The 17301-nt window shown below is 48.3% G+C and overlaps 9 protein-coding genes across 9 annotated transcripts; 3 read left to right on the forward strand and 6 right to left on the reverse strand.

The window, feature by feature from the left end:
- Nucleotides 1-628: 628 nt before the first annotated feature.
- N7478_010867 (60S ribosomal protein eL24) lies at nt 629-1589 on the forward strand (the record flags this gene model as incomplete). Its single annotated transcript, XM_056927081.1, has 3 exons — nt 629-679; nt 946-1089; nt 1308-1589. 3 exons carry the CDS (start codon nt 629-631, stop codon nt 1587-1589), a joined length of 477 nt encoding a protein of 158 aa, XP_056774129.1.
- An 820-nt stretch (nt 1590-2409) lies between these two features.
- On the reverse strand, nt 2410-3088 carry gup1 (glucosamine 6-phosphate N-acetyltransferase; the record flags this gene model as incomplete). Its single annotated transcript, XM_056927082.1, has 2 exons — nt 2410-2511; nt 2594-3088. The coding sequence occupies 2 exons, from the start codon at nt 3086-3088 to the stop codon at nt 2410-2412; spliced, it is 597 nt and encodes a 198-aa protein (XP_056774130.1).
- Nucleotides 3089-3759: 671 nt separating this feature from the next.
- On the reverse strand, nt 3760-5713 carry N7478_010869 (class II fumarate hydratase; the record flags this gene model as incomplete). Its single annotated transcript, XM_056927083.1, has 6 exons — nt 3760-3946; nt 4020-5037; nt 5123-5238; nt 5317-5354; nt 5419-5463; nt 5522-5713. The coding sequence occupies 6 exons, from the start codon at nt 5711-5713 to the stop codon at nt 3760-3762; spliced, it is 1596 nt and encodes a 531-aa protein (XP_056774131.1).
- A 364-nt stretch (nt 5714-6077) lies between these two features.
- On the reverse strand, nt 6078-7322 carry N7478_010870 (alpha/beta hydrolase; the record flags this gene model as incomplete). The annotated part of the gene is made up of 3 exons (XM_056927084.1): nt 6078-6335; nt 6406-6723; nt 6783-7322. The coding sequence occupies 3 exons, from the start codon at nt 7320-7322 to the stop codon at nt 6078-6080; spliced, it is 1116 nt and encodes a 371-aa protein (XP_056774132.1).
- A 1016-nt stretch (nt 7323-8338) lies between these two features.
- On the forward strand, nt 8339-9715 carry N7478_010871 (putative aspartate transaminase; the record flags this gene model as incomplete). Its single annotated transcript, XM_056927085.1, has 3 exons — nt 8339-9418; nt 9484-9589; nt 9651-9715. 3 exons carry the CDS (start codon nt 8339-8341, stop codon nt 9713-9715), a joined length of 1251 nt encoding a protein of 416 aa, XP_056774133.1.
- Nucleotides 9716-10196: 481 nt separating this feature from the next.
- On the reverse strand, nt 10197-11568 carry N7478_010872 (putative chitin biosynthesis protein (Chs5); the record flags this gene model as incomplete). Its single annotated transcript, XM_056927086.1, has 2 exons — nt 10197-11378; nt 11497-11568. The coding sequence occupies 2 exons, from the start codon at nt 11566-11568 to the stop codon at nt 10197-10199; spliced, it is 1254 nt and encodes a 417-aa protein (XP_056774134.1).
- Nucleotides 11569-11970: 402 nt separating this feature from the next.
- Nucleotides 11971-12462, reverse strand: N7478_010873 (uncharacterized protein; the record flags this gene model as incomplete). Its single annotated transcript, XM_056927087.1, has 1 exon — nt 11971-12462. One exon carries the CDS (start codon nt 12460-12462, stop codon nt 11971-11973), a length of 492 nt encoding a protein of 163 aa, XP_056774135.1.
- A 589-nt stretch (nt 12463-13051) lies between these two features.
- N7478_010874 (translation initiation complex factor eIF1A) lies at nt 13052-13693 on the forward strand (the record flags this gene model as incomplete). Its single annotated transcript, XM_056927088.1, has 2 exons — nt 13052-13072; nt 13265-13693. 2 exons carry the CDS (start codon nt 13052-13054, stop codon nt 13691-13693), a joined length of 450 nt encoding a protein of 149 aa, XP_056774136.1.
- Nucleotides 13694-14519: 826 nt separating this feature from the next.
- Nucleotides 14520-16803, reverse strand: N7478_010875 (Interphotoreceptor retinol-binding; the record flags this gene model as incomplete). Its single annotated transcript, XM_056927089.1, has 6 exons — nt 14520-15029; nt 15089-15944; nt 15998-16124; nt 16175-16429; nt 16491-16625; nt 16674-16803. The coding sequence occupies 6 exons, from the start codon at nt 16801-16803 to the stop codon at nt 14520-14522; spliced, it is 2013 nt and encodes a 670-aa protein (XP_056774137.1).
- Between the last annotated feature and the right edge of the window lie 498 nt (nt 16804-17301).

The following is a 17301-nucleotide window of genomic DNA, read 5'->3' on the forward strand; positions in this document are numbered from 1 at the left end:
GTAATAGTTTGTTGGAGAGAAATTCAATAATGAGGTCATATTATAAATCCAGGAAGGTTTGAAGGATTAATAGTACAGAGTATGAGCGTCATCTACCTCCTGAAGCCCATAGATTGAATATTTTGAATGATTCAGATCCCACAGGCCTTATATTCCTGAAGGATGATTTAGAATGCCTTAAATCCTAAGAAAAGAAGGCGTACCTTGACGATGATGGGGATTCTTGATTATTGTCTGTTGCAACAGTGGTCATTGTGCAAGTACAGCCGCTTGATATGAGCAGCTTCATTCTTGTAGGCAGCGAAATCACATACTTTTATTCACATCGTTCTCCCATGAAATATTTCTGCATGCGATGAACTAGAAGACTGGACCAATGTCCCGTTTAGGTAAATAGTGCAAAGTACCGATAAGCGAATCGAAACCAGCTATAAGATAAGAGTCCGATAAGATAACAACATCGATAAGAGGCACCATCATGTGACTTGGTCCCGAAAGGGCAGCGCGCAACACGTGACTCACTTTAGCGAGGCGCACCACAATTGGACCCAGCGATGCTACTACCGAGTCCCCGAATTTCGACCATCACCAACGCCAACCGACCGTCAGCGCATCGTCCACCGTCAAGATGCGTACCTTCGACGACTCCTTCAGCGGCCAAAAGATCTACCCTGGCAAGGTGCGTTTTAGTTTCCTGCCACTTGGAACCCCGTCTGCGCGAGAAGAAACCTAGAACTGTGCGAATTGAACGATGATCCGATACCACAACGCCACGAGACAAACCAACAAGAGAAACATATACGGCACTTTATTCTCAGCATTCGCAGCAGAAATATCGCCATCTATCTGTCGTTCGCTTGGGAATTCTCGCGCAGACTTGGTTGCGGGGTTTTTCAATACGGGAAATATTTCAGATTGCTAATATTGGTTTCTTTCGTCATACAGGGCAAGCTGTACATCCGTGGTGACAGCAAGATCTTCCGCTTCCAGAACGGCAAGTCCGAGTCGCTTTTCCTCCAGCGCAAGAACCCCCGCCGCATTGCCTGGACCGTTCTCTACCGTCGCCAGCACCGCAAGGGTATCTCTGAGGTCGGTCACCACTCCCATTGGACTGTATTCGGTTTTATTGCATAAAACTGGTCGTCAAGAGATATCGTCGAACTATTTGATATACCTTTATTTCTGATACATTCGTTCGATATCGAATGACGACGCAAGAGGAGGGATATGATATCATCATTTACAGATGATCATAAAACATTGGTCAATATCATGAATCAACATACTAACCTGTCTCGGTTATATAGGAGGTTGCCAAGAAGCGTTCCCGCAAGGTTGTCAAGCACCAGCGTGCCATCGTCGGTGCCTCCCTTGATGTGATCAAGGAGCGCCGCTCCCAGCGCCCCGAGGCCCGTGAGGCCGCCCGCAAGCAGGCCATCACCGACGCCAAGGAGAAGAAGGCTGCTTCCGCTGCCCAGAAGAAGGCCGACAAGGCCAAGAACGCCGCCGCTAAGGGTGGTGCTCAGCGCATTGCCAGCAAGCAGGGCGCCAAGGGCTCTGCCCCCAAGGTCGCTGCCAAGTCCCGCTAAATTTCCCCATGATAAAAAGCTGGATGGTGTTATTTTCGTTAACGGTTGCGATATGATGGAACTCATGGACAATGGACTGGAGTACTGTCTGTGAGGACTGGCTTTGGGCCAAATTTTTTTTACCTTGTTTCTGAAAGAGTTTTTATGCAATACTATGAAATGCAAGAAATGGGACAAGGAATCTCAAATTAAAATCATTCACCCGCTGCGTGTGTTGTCTTATCTCATTGGATCTGATGTCTATATGTGATATAAGGCTGATGCTGGACTCAGGCTCTATGGAAGAGTTGCTGCTTCCAGGTAACAGAGAAACTGGTGCCCAGATGGCTTATGGTTTTGGTTGCATCGGAAACTGTAGTAACTAACAATCACTGTGATGCTCATGTACTACGGGATATGCACAAGTTCCATATCACTACTTCCTCTCGGGTCATCTAGGTGGGCAGTACATTGTAGTCTCAAACCAAACACTAGCCCGTATACATTTGTCTCGTTAAGTGTCCATACAAAAATCTATACATTTACACTATCTATGCCTATGCTCTTGCACTCCCGATGCCCATGTAAACCAGCTCCGGTTCCAAATGACAATCGGAAATTCCCAACCCGGGTCTGGTTTTAAAAAGCAGACCCGATACAACTGGAGATAAACCCAGGCAGGATAAACCCGTCTAAGACGACGAAAGTGGACTCATGTACTCAGACAATGACAATACCACAATCAAAACCATCCTCATCAGACTTCAAACTTCAGATTTCAATCCAATATGCCCCAAACACCAGACGCGAACAGGCAAAACACCGAATGCAAAGAACCCGCTCAAGCAGGACTTGGGTAATAATGAGCCATCTCCAGACCAGCCCGCTTAAACCCACACTTAACATAAAAGCCCTCATTAGCCTCCGAGCAATCAAGAATAGTCTATGTACCAAGTCATAATTAGCAAGCCATCCTAAACAAACCCATACCACTCAAAAACACCATGAAGAAACATTGAACATACCTTATAACACCCAACCTGCTCCGCAACAAAATCTAAAGCCTGAATAATCCTCAACCCCAACTTCTTCCCCTGCTGACCTTTCTCAACCGCAATATCCTCAATATGCCCCACCATACCAAGTGCGTGAATGAACTTGCGCTCAACAATCAGCGAGCCAGTACCAACGACTCGGTCATCCCCATCACACACAACAAGCATGTAATACTCATCATTCCGAGAGGCGATCCAGTTAAATCGCTTATCCCACTGTTCCTCACTGATCTCACCAACAGTGGTCAGCACACGGAGTACATCGAGGTATCCGCGGCTGTAGTCTGATCGGCGGAGCGGACGAATAGTATAATCTGTTGGGAGTTCGGTGATGACTTCTGGGGAGATGAGGGAGGCTGGGAAGAGAGGACCATCCATTGAGTCGAGGGAGGTGATTGTTGTGGACATTGTTTTGTGTTCGGTAGGGATGTTGGTAGTGGATTGAGTGAGGGTTGGTGTTGCCATTGTTCTCTTAAATTCTTTCAAGGGTGGAGGTGGATGTGGAGGGAGAATTAAGATCGTGGCGGTACTGGGTTTGTGTTTGATCTAGTCAGGGGATGGGCGAATAAGACGGCGGGGTTTGAAGTAAGGGAGATCGACACCGCTGCGTGGAGGTATTTTATGCGGTGTGTCGGAGCAATTCTTGTGTGGAATGGATATAATAATGTAGAATTGATTCAAGAAAAAGAGAAGGGAAAAAAGGAAAGGGACACAGCAATAAAAGGAAACTCGATTGGAATCAACAACCAAGGTTCTGGTGCAGGTGAGACATTGCCCCTGGTGCCCTGGGGCTCTTACTATTAATATGTACATGGACCATGCCACCACTTAGGCTGGTATTTTAGCACTGCCATGATCTTGAATTTTCTTCAGCATACCCCGTGCAATAACAATTAATGATTACTGTATCTTTTTTCCTTCCCGTAAGTGTGCAGAATCTCCGATCGATGCTATTTATAACCCACAATAGCCCCACTACATATACCGACCATCTACAAAATTAGTCAACATTTACATTACTCCATAGTTTATGATGAAAGATGAACAATAGGATTACAATGCTTTGATTGAGTATACAAGCCCTATGGAAATTGATCTATAGAGGCACTTTTTCAACAGCTACGCTGTTTATTCATTTATTTGTGCTCCTTAGGAGCAAGCATGAGCTCAGGCCGGACGTGCTTGTCGAAGTCCTCCTCGCTAAGAGCCTTAAGCTCCATAGCACTCTGCTTCAGGGTGAGACCCTTCTTGTGAGCGTTCTTGGCGACCTTGGAGGCCATGTCGTAGCCAATAACGGGGTTCAGGCAGGTCACGAGCATAAGACTAAAGGTGAATCAGTTAGATAATTGCAAGGAATAAGGAAAGAAGGGAAGAAGGGAAGGCGAATGGAACATACCTCTCGTGGAGAAGGGAGTTGATACGGCTCTCGTTAGCCTCCAGACCGTGAACAAGGTGCTTACGGAAGCTGTCCATACCGTCGGACAGAATGCGAGAGCTGTGGAGCAGGTTGCGGATCATAACGGGCTTGAAGACGTTCAGCTCGAACTGACCGTTCATACCACCGATAGTGGCAGCGACGTGGTTACCCATGACCTGGGCGCAGACCATGGTCAGAGACTCGCACTGGGTGGGGTTGACCTTGCCAGGCATGATGGAAGAGCCGGGCTCGTTCTCGGGCAGGTTAAGCTCGCCGAGACCGCAGCGGGGACCGGAACCGAGGTAGCGGACATCCTGGGCAATCTTGAACAGAGAAGCGGCAAGGGTGTTCAGGGAGCCGGAGGCCTCAACGATAGAGTCGTGAGCAGCCAGGACCTCGAACTTGTTAGGGGCAGTGATGAACTCAGTGCCAGTCATCTTGGTAACCTCAGCGGCGATAGCCTCGTCGAAGCCCTTGAAGGTGTTCAGACCGGTACCAACGGCGGTACCACCCTGAGCGAGCTGGCGGAGGTGGGGAATGCTAGCCTCAACACGCTCGATGTTACGGTCGAGCTGAGCGACGTAGCCGGAGAACTCCTGGCCCAGAGTGAGAGGAGTAGCATCCTGCAAGTGGGTCCGACCGATCTTGATGATGCTCTGGAACTTGTCGACCTTGACCTGGAGAGCGTCACGGAGGCTCTTAAGGGAGGGGATGAGGGTGTTCTCGAGCTCCAGAACGGCGGCAATGTGCATAGCGGTGGGGAAGGAGTCGTTGGAGGAAGCGGACATGTTGACGTGGTCGTTGGGGTGAACGGGCTTCTTGGAACCCATCTGGCCACCCATGATCTCGATGGCGCGGTTGGAGATGACCTCGTTGGAGTTCATGTTGGACTGGGTACCGGAACCGGTCTGCCAGACAACCAGAGGGAAGTGGTCCAGCAGCTTACCCTCGGCGACCTCAGCAGCGGCCTGCTTAATAGCCTCACCGATCTTGGGGTCTTCGGAGAAGTCAGTAACTTGATTCCCGTTGTGGGGAGAGACTTCTCTGCATATATTCTGCAGATTTTCCCATGTTTCACTCACCAAGACCGTACTTCATGTTAACAGTGGCGGCAGCACCTTTGAGGATACCGAAAGCCTGGACGACAGGAGCGGGCATACGGTCCTGGGGCTGGTTGATGTCGAAGTTGCCCAGGGAGCTGTGCGGAGTGCGTCATTAGTCTCCCATCCCATCCATATATGCCTCCCGTGGTTGATATTGTGTTGATTTTGCTTACCGCTGGGTCTGCGCACCCCAGTACTTGTCCGAAGGGACCTAAATGAACACTCGGATTAGAACCCCGCATTCACAATTGAAGCTGGAGAGTTGGGAGACTTACCTGGATCTCGCCAAAGGCATCGCTCTCAGTACGGGAACCGGAAGACTGCATTGCGATTAGTATCGTGTAAAGTGGACTTGTGGGTTCCAATCCAAGTCCCTACCATCTTGATTGTTGTGCTGAAGGCTCTCTTATTGTTGTTCACGAGCTGAAGGCGGGGGAACTGGCCGAGACGGCTATTAGAACTCAAAGCCCGGATCGGGAACCGAGTCGCAGCCGGCAGCTGTCGGGCTGCGGACGCTCTTGTCGCATGTGTCAGGGAGCGCACCGCGGCGCGGGAGGTAGAGGGATTCATTGTGATTGGCAGGGTGCTTGAAGCTGTGCTACAAGTCAAAAAGAAAAGGATGGCCCAATGGCTTGCCTGAGTGGAGATGGACACGGATAACGAGGACAGAAGTCTCCCTTTATAATAACCAGCAACCAGAGAAGAAGCAGAAACAGAAAAGAAGAAACAATTCATCTCCGAGTTCCAAAGCCGACTCTTCCCGGTATCGGATTATCCTTACCGTACCGTCGGCTCTCTCCCGCAGCCGGTTACTGGAGTAATATTGGTAATATTCAGCGATCAGTTGTATTGTACGGTCACGGCTCTACATAGCGCCGCTTATGCGTTCATCCCTCCCCCTAACGTGGTTTTATCTGATTGAATCTATGTATGATCATGCCCCGATCGTCCGTTGGAGCGCCGCAATTACTGCTGCATTGTATTGTCGCCCAATTTCAAGAATCCTGTCCATACCAGCGAATGTATGCGGTGCCCCTGGATATCGTTTTACCTCCACCGAAACCCCGGCTTCTTTAAGCTTAGCTGCGTATGCCTCACCTTCGTCTCGGAGAGGGTCGAGTTCAGCTGTGGAGACCAGAGCTGGAGCTAACCCTTCAAAGCTGGGGGCAAGGATAGGGGAGATTTTCCAATCCTGCAACAAATAACAATCATGTCAACTTCAGGTCTATCATAATCAATTGATCGTAGTATGTAGAACTCACATCTTTTGAAGGTGCAGGTCGAGGAACGCCTAGAAAGCTCCGATGAAAGTATGCCATACGAGCCATTGGAAGCGCTGGAGCGAATTCCATCTCTTTATAAGATTCATAGGGGCAATTCTCTCGATCGAATTCACCTTCTGGTGTAAAGCTTTGGTGCATATCGCATACGGGAACAGTCAACACTTGTAGTCCCAAAGGAATTCCCTCGTTTCGACACATATGAGCAATAACAGCTGAGAGGTGACCACCAGCAGATGGCCCACCAACAGCAAACCGATTAATGTCAAGATCAAACTGTTCTGCCTTTTTGGTTCTGATCTATAAAGCATATCGTTAATCTCGACACTTAACAACCTCACGGTTTAGAAGACTCCTACCCAATTGAAAGCCGCCCAGCAATCCTCCACGGGAATCGGGAAAGGATTCTCAGGAGCCAATCGGTAATCCACATCAAATGCAACAAGATCTCCAGCGAGTCCATCGACAAGAGTCTTACAAAAGTCGTGATCCGCCTGGAGACCGCCAAATACCCATCCGCCGCCATGGAAATTGACATAAGCTCCTCGTTTCTTTTGTTTGCCCTGATCGTCCAGCTTGGGAGATGGTTCAAATATGCGGACAGTGATTTCCCCTCCTTTCACTGGGCATTTCTGCTCTGTAATTCGACAGACGTCAGGGCCCTCGGCACGACCGTATAGAATCAGGTAACGACGGGGATTCTTTCGAAATTCTTCAATTGGGACTTCGTGGGTATGAAGACGTCCAGCGTTGTATTTGTTGTAGTGCTCTACATAGACTGGATCATAGCGATCGACCAGCTCTGGCGGAATACTGTTGTGCAATGGTTGGTGAATGTCACGCATCTGAGGCTTATGCAAGCGTGGGTTGTCTACTACCGGGGGTTCTTGCTGCGGCATTTTGACGGAATATTCATCAACCGTCCTCGATTAGGTAGTATGAAGAAGTAAGAAAAAGAGTGAAGATATATGTATTTATCTATGGCATCAATCTATTCTCGATGATGTCTTCGTGAGGGGGAAGAGGGTGAGAGTAGCCGGTTACTTAATGATTACTCGTACTCGTTGATTGGCTCCAATAGTTGTACATCGCGGGGTTAATGCTATGACCGCCGACTTCTGACTTTCACTTCTCACTATCATCTCGATATATATGCTTAGATATACCGCTTCCTAAACGAAGTTTTCATCGGCAATCATTCATAAGCATTGGAAAAGCAATATCGGGATATTTTGCTGCCATAATGAACTATGAAAGGTGCATCTATTTGTGTCTACATAGTATCCGGGGCGGATTCGGCGATACATATATAGTATCCACCAACTTCAACTTCAACATGGATCAGCCCAAAATGAGATATCCCTGCTCTAGTCAGGTCCAAAATCCTCTCAAATTAGTTCAGATCTACATTCACTCGATTATTGAAACTACCTAGGTGAAATATCCGAAGTCTACCAACAAAAATTGTTTCAAAGGGTGGCCCAAGTAGTCAGCATGCATCCGATGACGTCCTACGCCGATAACAAGGTTTATCTTTATTTCCAAAATCTATACAGCAAGCCCAATATTGATTCGTTACCATTATGTCCAGCGGCTAGCAGTGGTACAATGAACGACCTCGTGACAAATTCTGAATCAAGGTTCGTGAATGATTTCCGAATCCTTGGTAGATCTGGGGAAACCGGCATTAAGCGATAGTTCCCGAGGGGCAACAGAGAGGAACGGGGAAAAAAGAAAAAAAGTGCGTTATCGGCGTTGACTCAGCGTCAACCAACCCCGGACAATCCTTCTCACGAACCCCTAGCTTTTAAACCGGGACATATCCGAATTACCCGTTGAATTGAGTGTACTACCAAGAACACTGAAGACCATATCTGACATTCAATTGCACAAAGAAATCTCATATTATCACATAATGGCTCCAGTTCCTACTCGCCTCAACGTGGCTCCCGTCCCTCCGGATGAGATCTTCGCCTTGAACGGCGCCTACTTCGCCGATCCCAACCCCCAGAAAGTGAGCTTGGGAGTAGGTGTCTACCGTACAGATGACGGAAAGCCATGGCCTCTCCCAGTAGTCGAGAAGACCGAGAAAGTGCTCGCAGCCGAGAATGATCTCATGCGACACGAATACACCGCAATCGAGGGCGATGTCCCCTTCCTGGGACTAGCACGGGATCTGATGTTCGGATTTGAGAGCGGCGACGGCGACAAGGAGGCCAAGGCACGCATTGCATCAGTTCAAACTGTCGCCGGTACCGGCGCAAACCACCTCGGTGCTCTGTTTCTAGCACACCACATGAAGCCACGGACCGTCTGGCTGTCGAATCCCTCTTGGGCGAACCATATGACTATTTGGGAGTTGGCTGGTGTTCCTCGCAAGACATACCCTTACTACCATGCTGCGACTCGGTCATTCGACTTCGACGGTATGATGACTACACTCGAGACAGAAGCGGAGGAAGGCGATGTTGTCCTCCTGCATGCCTGTGCGCACAACCCTACCGGTCTAGACCCGAATAAGGAGCAGTGGATTGCTATCGCAGAAGTGTGTGAGCGCAAGAAGCTGTTCCCCTTCTTTGACTCTGCGTACCAGGGTTTTGCCTCTGGATCCGTGGAGGAGGATGCCTGGGCTGTGCGGTACTTCTTCAACAATAAGCCTGATATGGAGATGTGTGTGGCTCAGTCTTTCTCAAAGAACTTCGGTCTGTATGGTCAGCGTGTTGGTGCTTTCCACTACGTTACTAACCGAAGTGCTACTTCTATTCGTGACATCGTGGTGAACAACCTGTGCCATCTTATTCGTGGCGAGTTCTCCATGGGACCGCGCATTGGTACCACTATTGTTAAGAAGATCTTGACCAATGACGAATTGATTGCCGACTGGCACCAGGATTTGCAGGTCATGAGCTCCCGTATTAAGACCATGCGCCAGGCACTATACGATGAGCTGGTGCGCTTGAAGACTCCTGGTACCTGGGAGCACATTATTGAGCAGGTAAGCTCTATCCCTACCCCAAGAGGCTCCGTCGCAAATTGCCGATATAATAACTTTTTTTCTAGAATGGAATGTTTTCCTACACCGGATTGACTCCTAAGCAAGTCTATGCCCTTAAGGATCAGTACCACATCTACCTGCTCAAGTCCGGCCGAGCATCTATTAGTGGCTGTAAGTGTCTTTCGTCTCAAGTCCCATACGACTTTATCCACTAACAACTTTCTGTGTACAGTGAGCGAGAAGAACGTCAAATACGTGGCGCAAGCCATCGACTATGTTATTCGCAACGTACTGTAAATTTTCGTTGCTATGCAGATAAGTTATTTCGGTTGATCTATGAGTCGACTATATCGGTGGAATTTATGCAAATGATTTGATCTTTAGCCTTGAGATGAAACAAGATGAGATAGATGCATTAGGCGGGGTTGCCTGTCCTTACTTACGAATGTTGATGATAGAATTTAGAGGACAATAATCCATGTTGGGATAAACCTCAAAAGTGCGTTTTCGGCAAATGATCATAATTCTGATTCTGAAAGATGAATATCAAGTTGCATTATAGAATAAAAAATTGCTATCTACTGTACAATAGGAGTAGCAAAGTAAAGAACTATATAAAACAGAACAGGCGGGCGTGAGACATTCGTAACTAAAACACGCTGCTTAGAGAAAGATACACCAGACTGCAAAGACATGGAAATGTACTGGATATAATCGTAGAGGCGCCCAAGACGAGAAAGTATAACGAGATTCGACACCAAGGAAAAATACGAGTTCACTAGAGTGTTACTTCGCTGAAGTCACCCTCACCCTCTTTGCCTTTCTCCTTAGAACTTGTCGCGCTTTGTGGCTCGGAGTCTTCCTCAGGTCTATTCTGCGGGAGAGTACCCTCTTTAGCCTCTTCATCACCATTTGCCTTCTCATGAATATCCTCGGATTTCTCTTCAGACTCCGGCGCAGGCTTAACCTCCGCATCACCATTCTGCTGAGGCTCCTCGTTGTCCTCGGTCTCATCCTTCGGCGGAGGTGGTGGGGGCGGAGTATCAACCTCATCTTCTGAGGGGACCTCCTTTGTCTCCGCTTGCGGTTGAGTACTAGTTTCTCCACCGGGGAAAGGCGTCAAAGGAGGCTCAGCAGGCGCAGGCTGTTCTTGCTCACTAGGCCTAGGCTGAGTACTAGGTCTACCTTGCGCAGTCGTAGCCGCAGAGACAGTAGAAGTAGTGCGTTGATGAGAAGAACCATGCATAACCCCAAGTTGACGGGCCTTAGGATCCGCATTAAGATAGTATCCACGCACACCAGCGATTGTACCCTCAGATTCACACGCATCAACCCATTCCGGTACAACAACGGGGATGTTCATCTCAACAGCCTTCTCCCACAGTGGGCCGCGGCCCTCCGTGCAGACAAAGTGAGTTGTATCGATACGCACGGAATCAATCAACTTACCGCCAATGCGGTCAAGCGTAGCTCCGAGTGCTTCCTTGCGGGCTGGGTCCAGAATACCAGGGGTCACGGTGATACCAGATAGATCGGTCATCTTGTGTGTGCGACAGGTCAACTTCTCCGACTGGTAGGTACCCGCAGTAGTGCGCAAGACAAGGTGGAACGTATACTCCGAGTGAATGGCCAGACCACTAATTTTGGTGCTGCGCGTCTCGAGAGGGCGGGGTATAGAGCCAGCCTTAGAGCCATTGCGGTAGAGGGAGAGCGATTTCAGGGATGCGGTAGCCAAGTCGATAGGGTCCCATTCAAGGACAAGAGAGGTCTGAGTAGCATTTCGTAGACGAAGGATAGGAGGCGACGGGGCTTTGACACCGTATGTGTTCAGGATACGTTTTTGAAGGGACTGGAAGGCAGTTGCGTTGGCCGATTCGGCGGCATGGTTGCGCGCAACGGTAATATCAACAATGCTGCCAGAGGAGATATTGTTTGGGAGGAGGACGGAGGGGAATTCGATCTTTGCAATAACCCATGTTAGTATGCCATTGGTCTTGGGTTTATTAAGTGCGGTCGCCAGTTATCACTCCATTGACGTCTCGGGGGCGCCTCAGGCGACCAGGGGCTGGAAAGCTTACGAGGCGGTTGTCCTGGGTCAGGAGCACGGCGACGCCGGCATCGACCTTGCCTACAGTCAAGGAGACCAGCATCGTGGGAGAGATAGACATGGGTCCCAGGAGGTATAAAGGTGGTAGATGAAGATGGGAGGGTAGGCGTAGTTGGGAAGTTCCGTGTTGATTCCGCCAGATCGGCAGTTAGCGAGGCTCGAGGCAGCGGGAGCTAAGGTACGCTTTGTTCTATATTTACTCTTCGACCCCAAAACTGTCATGACTGCCAACCATTCAATATTAAAGAATGATCTGTGTTTTTGATAATACGTTCGAGTAGAGATAGATGCAGTATTCAGTATATGTACGTAATTCGCAAAGTTCAAACTCCAATCCCATGCAATGCTAAGAAATAATGTACAAGTGGTCCCGCAATACCCAGAACATGTATACCCTATGACAATTGGGCAGATATGGAATAAAATACATGGTATAGAAGGCCAGTTATTGGTCATCAGAAGAACCAGGGCATTTTCGAGGTCTCTTAGTGTCACGATTTGAGAATTTCTCCCGTCGTTGGAGTATCTCTTCTAGACAGCGATCGGTGTCACGCTGTAGCGTTTCGGAACTTTGATTGACGCATTTTGGATGGAAAAGGATTTCCAAAGATCCCGTCAATCGGCGTGTTTGAGCTTTAGGAGAATCGGGTAACGGTATGCCCAACTCGTCATACCCTTGGTTTTTCAGTGCCTCACGAAATGCAATGCGTGCTCTGCGTGCGCACCAAGAGCGCACCACCCGTTTGAAGTCGCCGATTTTTGATGTCGATACCCGCCACCAAAGAGTATTTCTTTCACGATTCTCGTACATATAAGCGATTTTGGGGCGGATCGGGTGGTCTGCACTTCCTAGGTAGCGCTTTCCAATGGGCGACAGAACATATTCGGTAGTGTATCGAAGGACAAGGCCGGGCGAGGAGCTGTTCAGCCACTTCATGATGAATCGATAGGAGTAGTGAAGGATTCGCTTGATAGCTGCCAGAACACTGAATCAAAGCAGCAGTGCATCGGTATCATAATGAACTTGCAATGGTGGTAATGCGGGATTAGAGCTGACGCTCATGAGCTTGGGTTTCGAGGGATCGGGGCTTTGTGACCCAGGCTCGGCCAAGAGCCAGGCGTAACTGCTGAAGAAAAATTGGGCAATATTTCTAGGACGTCAGAATCGTCCAGTAGTTGTTTTGTACCCAAACAATGGGAATACACAGGCAATCGTAAACTAGACTCTCCTCATTGTCGCGTTTGTCCATCTAATTTTCTGCCGAGATTATGCTAGGCGGTGTACATAAGTCTCTTACTGCCTCACAAACAAGGCCACAATCGCCACCTTTGTGCTTTGTGCCTGATCACCTAAGCAGAAGATTTAGCAGAGCACAGATCCCCCACTCAACTCTTTCTTCTCACTCGACCAACTCTGGGGATTATCTTGTCCACCTTTTTTTTCTTCTTCTGTCAACGAAGAGAAAGAATCAAGAGTACCATCACATAGCGAGACACCAGTCCAGTGAAGGTTTCACCCCACCGCTATGCCCAAGAATAAGGGAAAGGTAAGAGCGCAAAATATTCAGCCCCTCCTTGTTGGAATGTGTCACCCCGCCACGCTCCCATATGGACAGCTAGCTGCCCAAAAATGGACTCAGCGGTAAAAGCGAAGTGTCCAAACATTTCTATCACATGCCCTTTGTTATTTTTCATCATCTATCTTTGAAACAGACCCAGATTCTAACAACCGAGTACAGGGCGGTAAGAACCGTCGTCGTGGAAAGAACGAGAACGACAACGAGAAGCGTGAGCTCGTCTTCAAGGAAGATGGCCAGGAGTACGCCCAGGTTGTGAAGATGCTGGGTAACGGTCGCCTCGAGGCTCTTTGCTTTGACGGTGAGAAGCGTCTTGCCCACATTCGTGGTAAGCTTCGCAAGAAGGTCTGGATCAACCAGGGTGACATTATTCTCCTCTCGCTGCGCGACTACCAAGACGAGAAGGGTGATGTTATCATGAAGTACACCGCCGACGAGGCCCGTTCCCTGAAGGCCTACGGCGAGCTGCCCGAGCACGCCAAGATCAACGAGACCGATACCTACGGTGCCGAGGGCTTCGAGGACAACGTCGAGTTCGACGAAGACCGCGAGAGCGAGGAAGAGAAGGAAATCGATGTCGACGAGCTCTAAGCTCACCCCTTACTATCTCAGAGCTCGATGCTCTGTGCCCTGCAAGAGTGCTATTCTCAATGTTGCTCTCCGGATGTGCCGCCACAAATCCCTCCTACACTGCCGCTGATGGTGGTCAGTTGCGACTGGATTCATTGCTCCCGAAGTACTCTGGACCTCTTTTTACATCGAGGTTTTTGATATTTCGGTCATTTGTTCATTCCTTTTTCTTTGGAACGCGTAACAAGAGCAACCTTATCAATTAGTTCGCGCTCGCTGCATCTTCCCATCACCGCTCTGCATGAGGATCAGGGCCTCCCTCCACCCCCTTGGGCGCTTCGACAATTTACCAGGGCATGAAGCAATCGACGAAAAGGTTTCGGGTTTTGTACGTTGGCGGGTATGGGTTTTGGAGTCATTATCTCTTACAATTTCCTGTCTGTCTTTGCAAAGTACCCGAGATCCTGCTACAGAGAAATATTGGGTTGCAGCACACATGATGATCCTGTGTGTCTACTTCCTTGCATTGCATTGCATGCTATGTGAAATGTCTTACTCTGTTTAGCCTTGCTTTCCTTCCATTCCTTTCGAGTGATAAAGTTATAAAAAGATCACGAGAATTGAAAATACTCATCGTATTAAAGCATCTTGTACAGTCAGGGCTTATAGTACTGCCATATTTCCATCCGTAAATGCCACTGGCTCATGTATTATCCTCGACGCGCTGAAAATTCTATCGAAACATACGCCCACATAACGTTCAATCCTCGCAAGATAATGATGCTATCATACACACCACCATTAATTAAACCAGAGACCCAAAAAACAGACGACAAAAACAAAATTATCACGAGTCATTATCATCCAAACTCCCCTTCCCACCAGTCGATCCATCCACACATCCAGAATCCCCAAACATAGAGCTAGCAGCAGCCTGCCAAACAGTCTCCTGCTGCAAATAGTTCTCCAGCGTGTAAAACAACCGACACTCTGCCGCCTCATAAAAAAATTGTAGCGGTGTTTGGTCATCTTCGGGATCATATTCATTTCGCAGATTCAGATTGCCGCTCCAGGCATACGAAGTCTCAAGACTAGGACTAGACTCGTTGAACTTCTTCCACTCAGCTGGAGTGAGAAGAGGAGAGGACGTGTGGGCCGAGTTGCGGATTAGGATATTTGCTTGTTGGATATATCCGTTTATGTAGCTTATGCCGAGCGACTGGCCACCTTTCACGCCACCAACAGCTTGCATTGGTGCTTTGGATGGTCGGCCCCCGAAGGTAATCGTACGAACACCCTGGCGTTTCATTAGTTTGACGAAGAATGCGCAGGTAGAGACGCAGTCGCCATCCGTTATCTGGATTCAAGTTAGATTTCAACTGTGATAGCTGGTAAAAGAACTCGTCTAGTACGTACGATGGCAATATCCTCTGCTGGAAAAAGGGACTTTGATGGATTAAGCGGGATAGCTCCGTATCCATTAATGGGAAATGTCTTAGTCGAGCTAGCGGTGTAATTGAAATTGGCCAGCAGGGTAGAAGAAGAGCTTCCCAGTATCTGATGCGGTCCATAAAGATCCTGCCAGGAACTAAACCCAGTTGACTGGTTCGGCGCAACCATTGCTCTGTACGCAAAGATATTGCTCGAGTCATAGCTTGTATCACGAGAGTATGCCTGAGTCAAGTACTTGGCAGCCTCATGTGCTCTGAACCGAGTTGCGGTATAAGGAGAAGACTCTGGGAAGAAGATTCGAGCCATATCTATGCCTGATGTCATATACCCTCCTGGGTTAGCAGTAACATCGATCAGGACATTCTTCTTGCCTTCTGCTGTAGCATTTTTCAAGAAGTTAATGGCTACCTGTGCTATTTCAGAGGGGCTTGAGCCGAATGTAGGAAGAAAAATGATCGCCGTATCCTCTAACCCGTCTAGGGATGAGAAATATCCTGCTATCGAGCTTGAAGGGTCACCGAGTGTAGGGTCTGGGAAGCCTGTGACTTCGGATGCTTGCTCAGCGCCTGCGTTGGATGCTGTGTCTGTCGGTAGAGTTTGTGGAAGGCAGTTGATGTTGTACATTTCCGTTCCATTTTGATATGTGAAGTACCTCTCCATTGGAGTGGCTGTCTTTTGCACCATTTGACTGGTGCCATTGGTGTATTTGATTATCAGATCCGAGCCATCTGTCCATGCTCCATTGGTAACCCAAATGCCATTTTCACTGGTAGGAGTATTGGTGACAGTGCGAGCAAGAGCAGGGAATACCCGATTGTACCTAATATTGTTAGTAAAATGGATAAATTGAAACATGTCAAGTGATGGGCTCACTGGGCGTCACGATCTTGTAGACTTTGGCTAAACGCATATGATTCGAGATAGTCGGCAACAGCAGTGCCATTAATCGATTCGATGGGAGAAACATCCTTGGAACCGTTCTCTTGCGTCTTTGCATCGCCTAGTATGGTTAGTACCTGATGATATCATGGAGAGACAGGAGTTCCATACCAAGTGTATACACATCTGGAAGCGAAAGACCATCCGTAGAGATAGATACAAGAGGCAAGTCGATATTGAATTTGAAGATCGATTGTGAACACAGCTGAAATACCAGATGACCATCATGGGCAGAGTTGATGAGATGAGAAACGTCCAGATCCATTTCAAACTGACTGGAGTAACTATTGCTGTTGAGTTTGTCTAGAATGTCGTCGATCCCTCCTAGAAGGTCTGTAGAAGGCATACCATAACCAGATGGCGGTTCTGATCAAGGAATGTCAGCAATAAACCCAACATATCGGGATCTGGATTTGGATCTTCATACGCTTGAGAATATCAATCGTCGACTGGAACTCTAGGATCTTGCGAACCTGATTCAGAAAGATGCCAGCACGCTCTGAATCAAAAGGCATAGACATCAAACATTGATGTGCCAACTCATGGGAAACCGAAACAGTGCCTGTAAACATTAGTTATGTACGATCGAGTATCAATGGGAATCACCTACCTTGACTCTGACGGGCCTCTGAAGCCACCTCGGTGATCTGCGCACACGGTTCGACATCGCGGGCATTCTTGCTAGCTCCGAGAGCTGTAGTAAGCACAGTCGAAGCTATTAGTACCACCTTTAAATGCATGTTCAAGAGGTTGAAGAAATAAAAAACGATGTGACGCCTGTCTCAACGAGGCTTGTATGGGGTCGCTCCACTCTCAGGGGCCCGGTGGACCCTTGCGCGTCAGTTCCCTTTTTTAGCGGATCTGCAGGATCCCCGCCAAGAAGATATCAGGCTGAGATTAAAAATTTGTGATACTCTCCCAATGATTTAGTATGCTTTTTGGGCTCAGTTATTTTGTGACGTGGGTAGGTATTGGATGGGTTAGGGTTTGTTGTTGGGAATCCAAGGGACCTTGCATTAAAGTGCTACAGCACTCGAACTTGGTTGCCTTGACTACCCACTCAACTGAGACTTTTGTTTCTACAATTAAATACGGCTGGACATCATTTTTGAGGCTTGTTAGAAATTCGAAATGGATAATTTATCTGTGAGCTTTCCAATCTGGTGCAGTTATAGCATTTAAAGGTGTTTCTCCCAAACTGTGTGGGGTGCTTGGGCTGGACAGCCCAATATTGCATA

This window comes from Penicillium angulare (assembly GCF_028827245.1).
Source record: "Penicillium angulare strain IBT 27051 chromosome Unknown utg000008l_segment0_segment0, whole genome shotgun sequence".
Classification (NCBI taxonomy): Eukaryota; Fungi; Ascomycota; class Eurotiomycetes; order Eurotiales; family Aspergillaceae; genus Penicillium; species Penicillium angulare.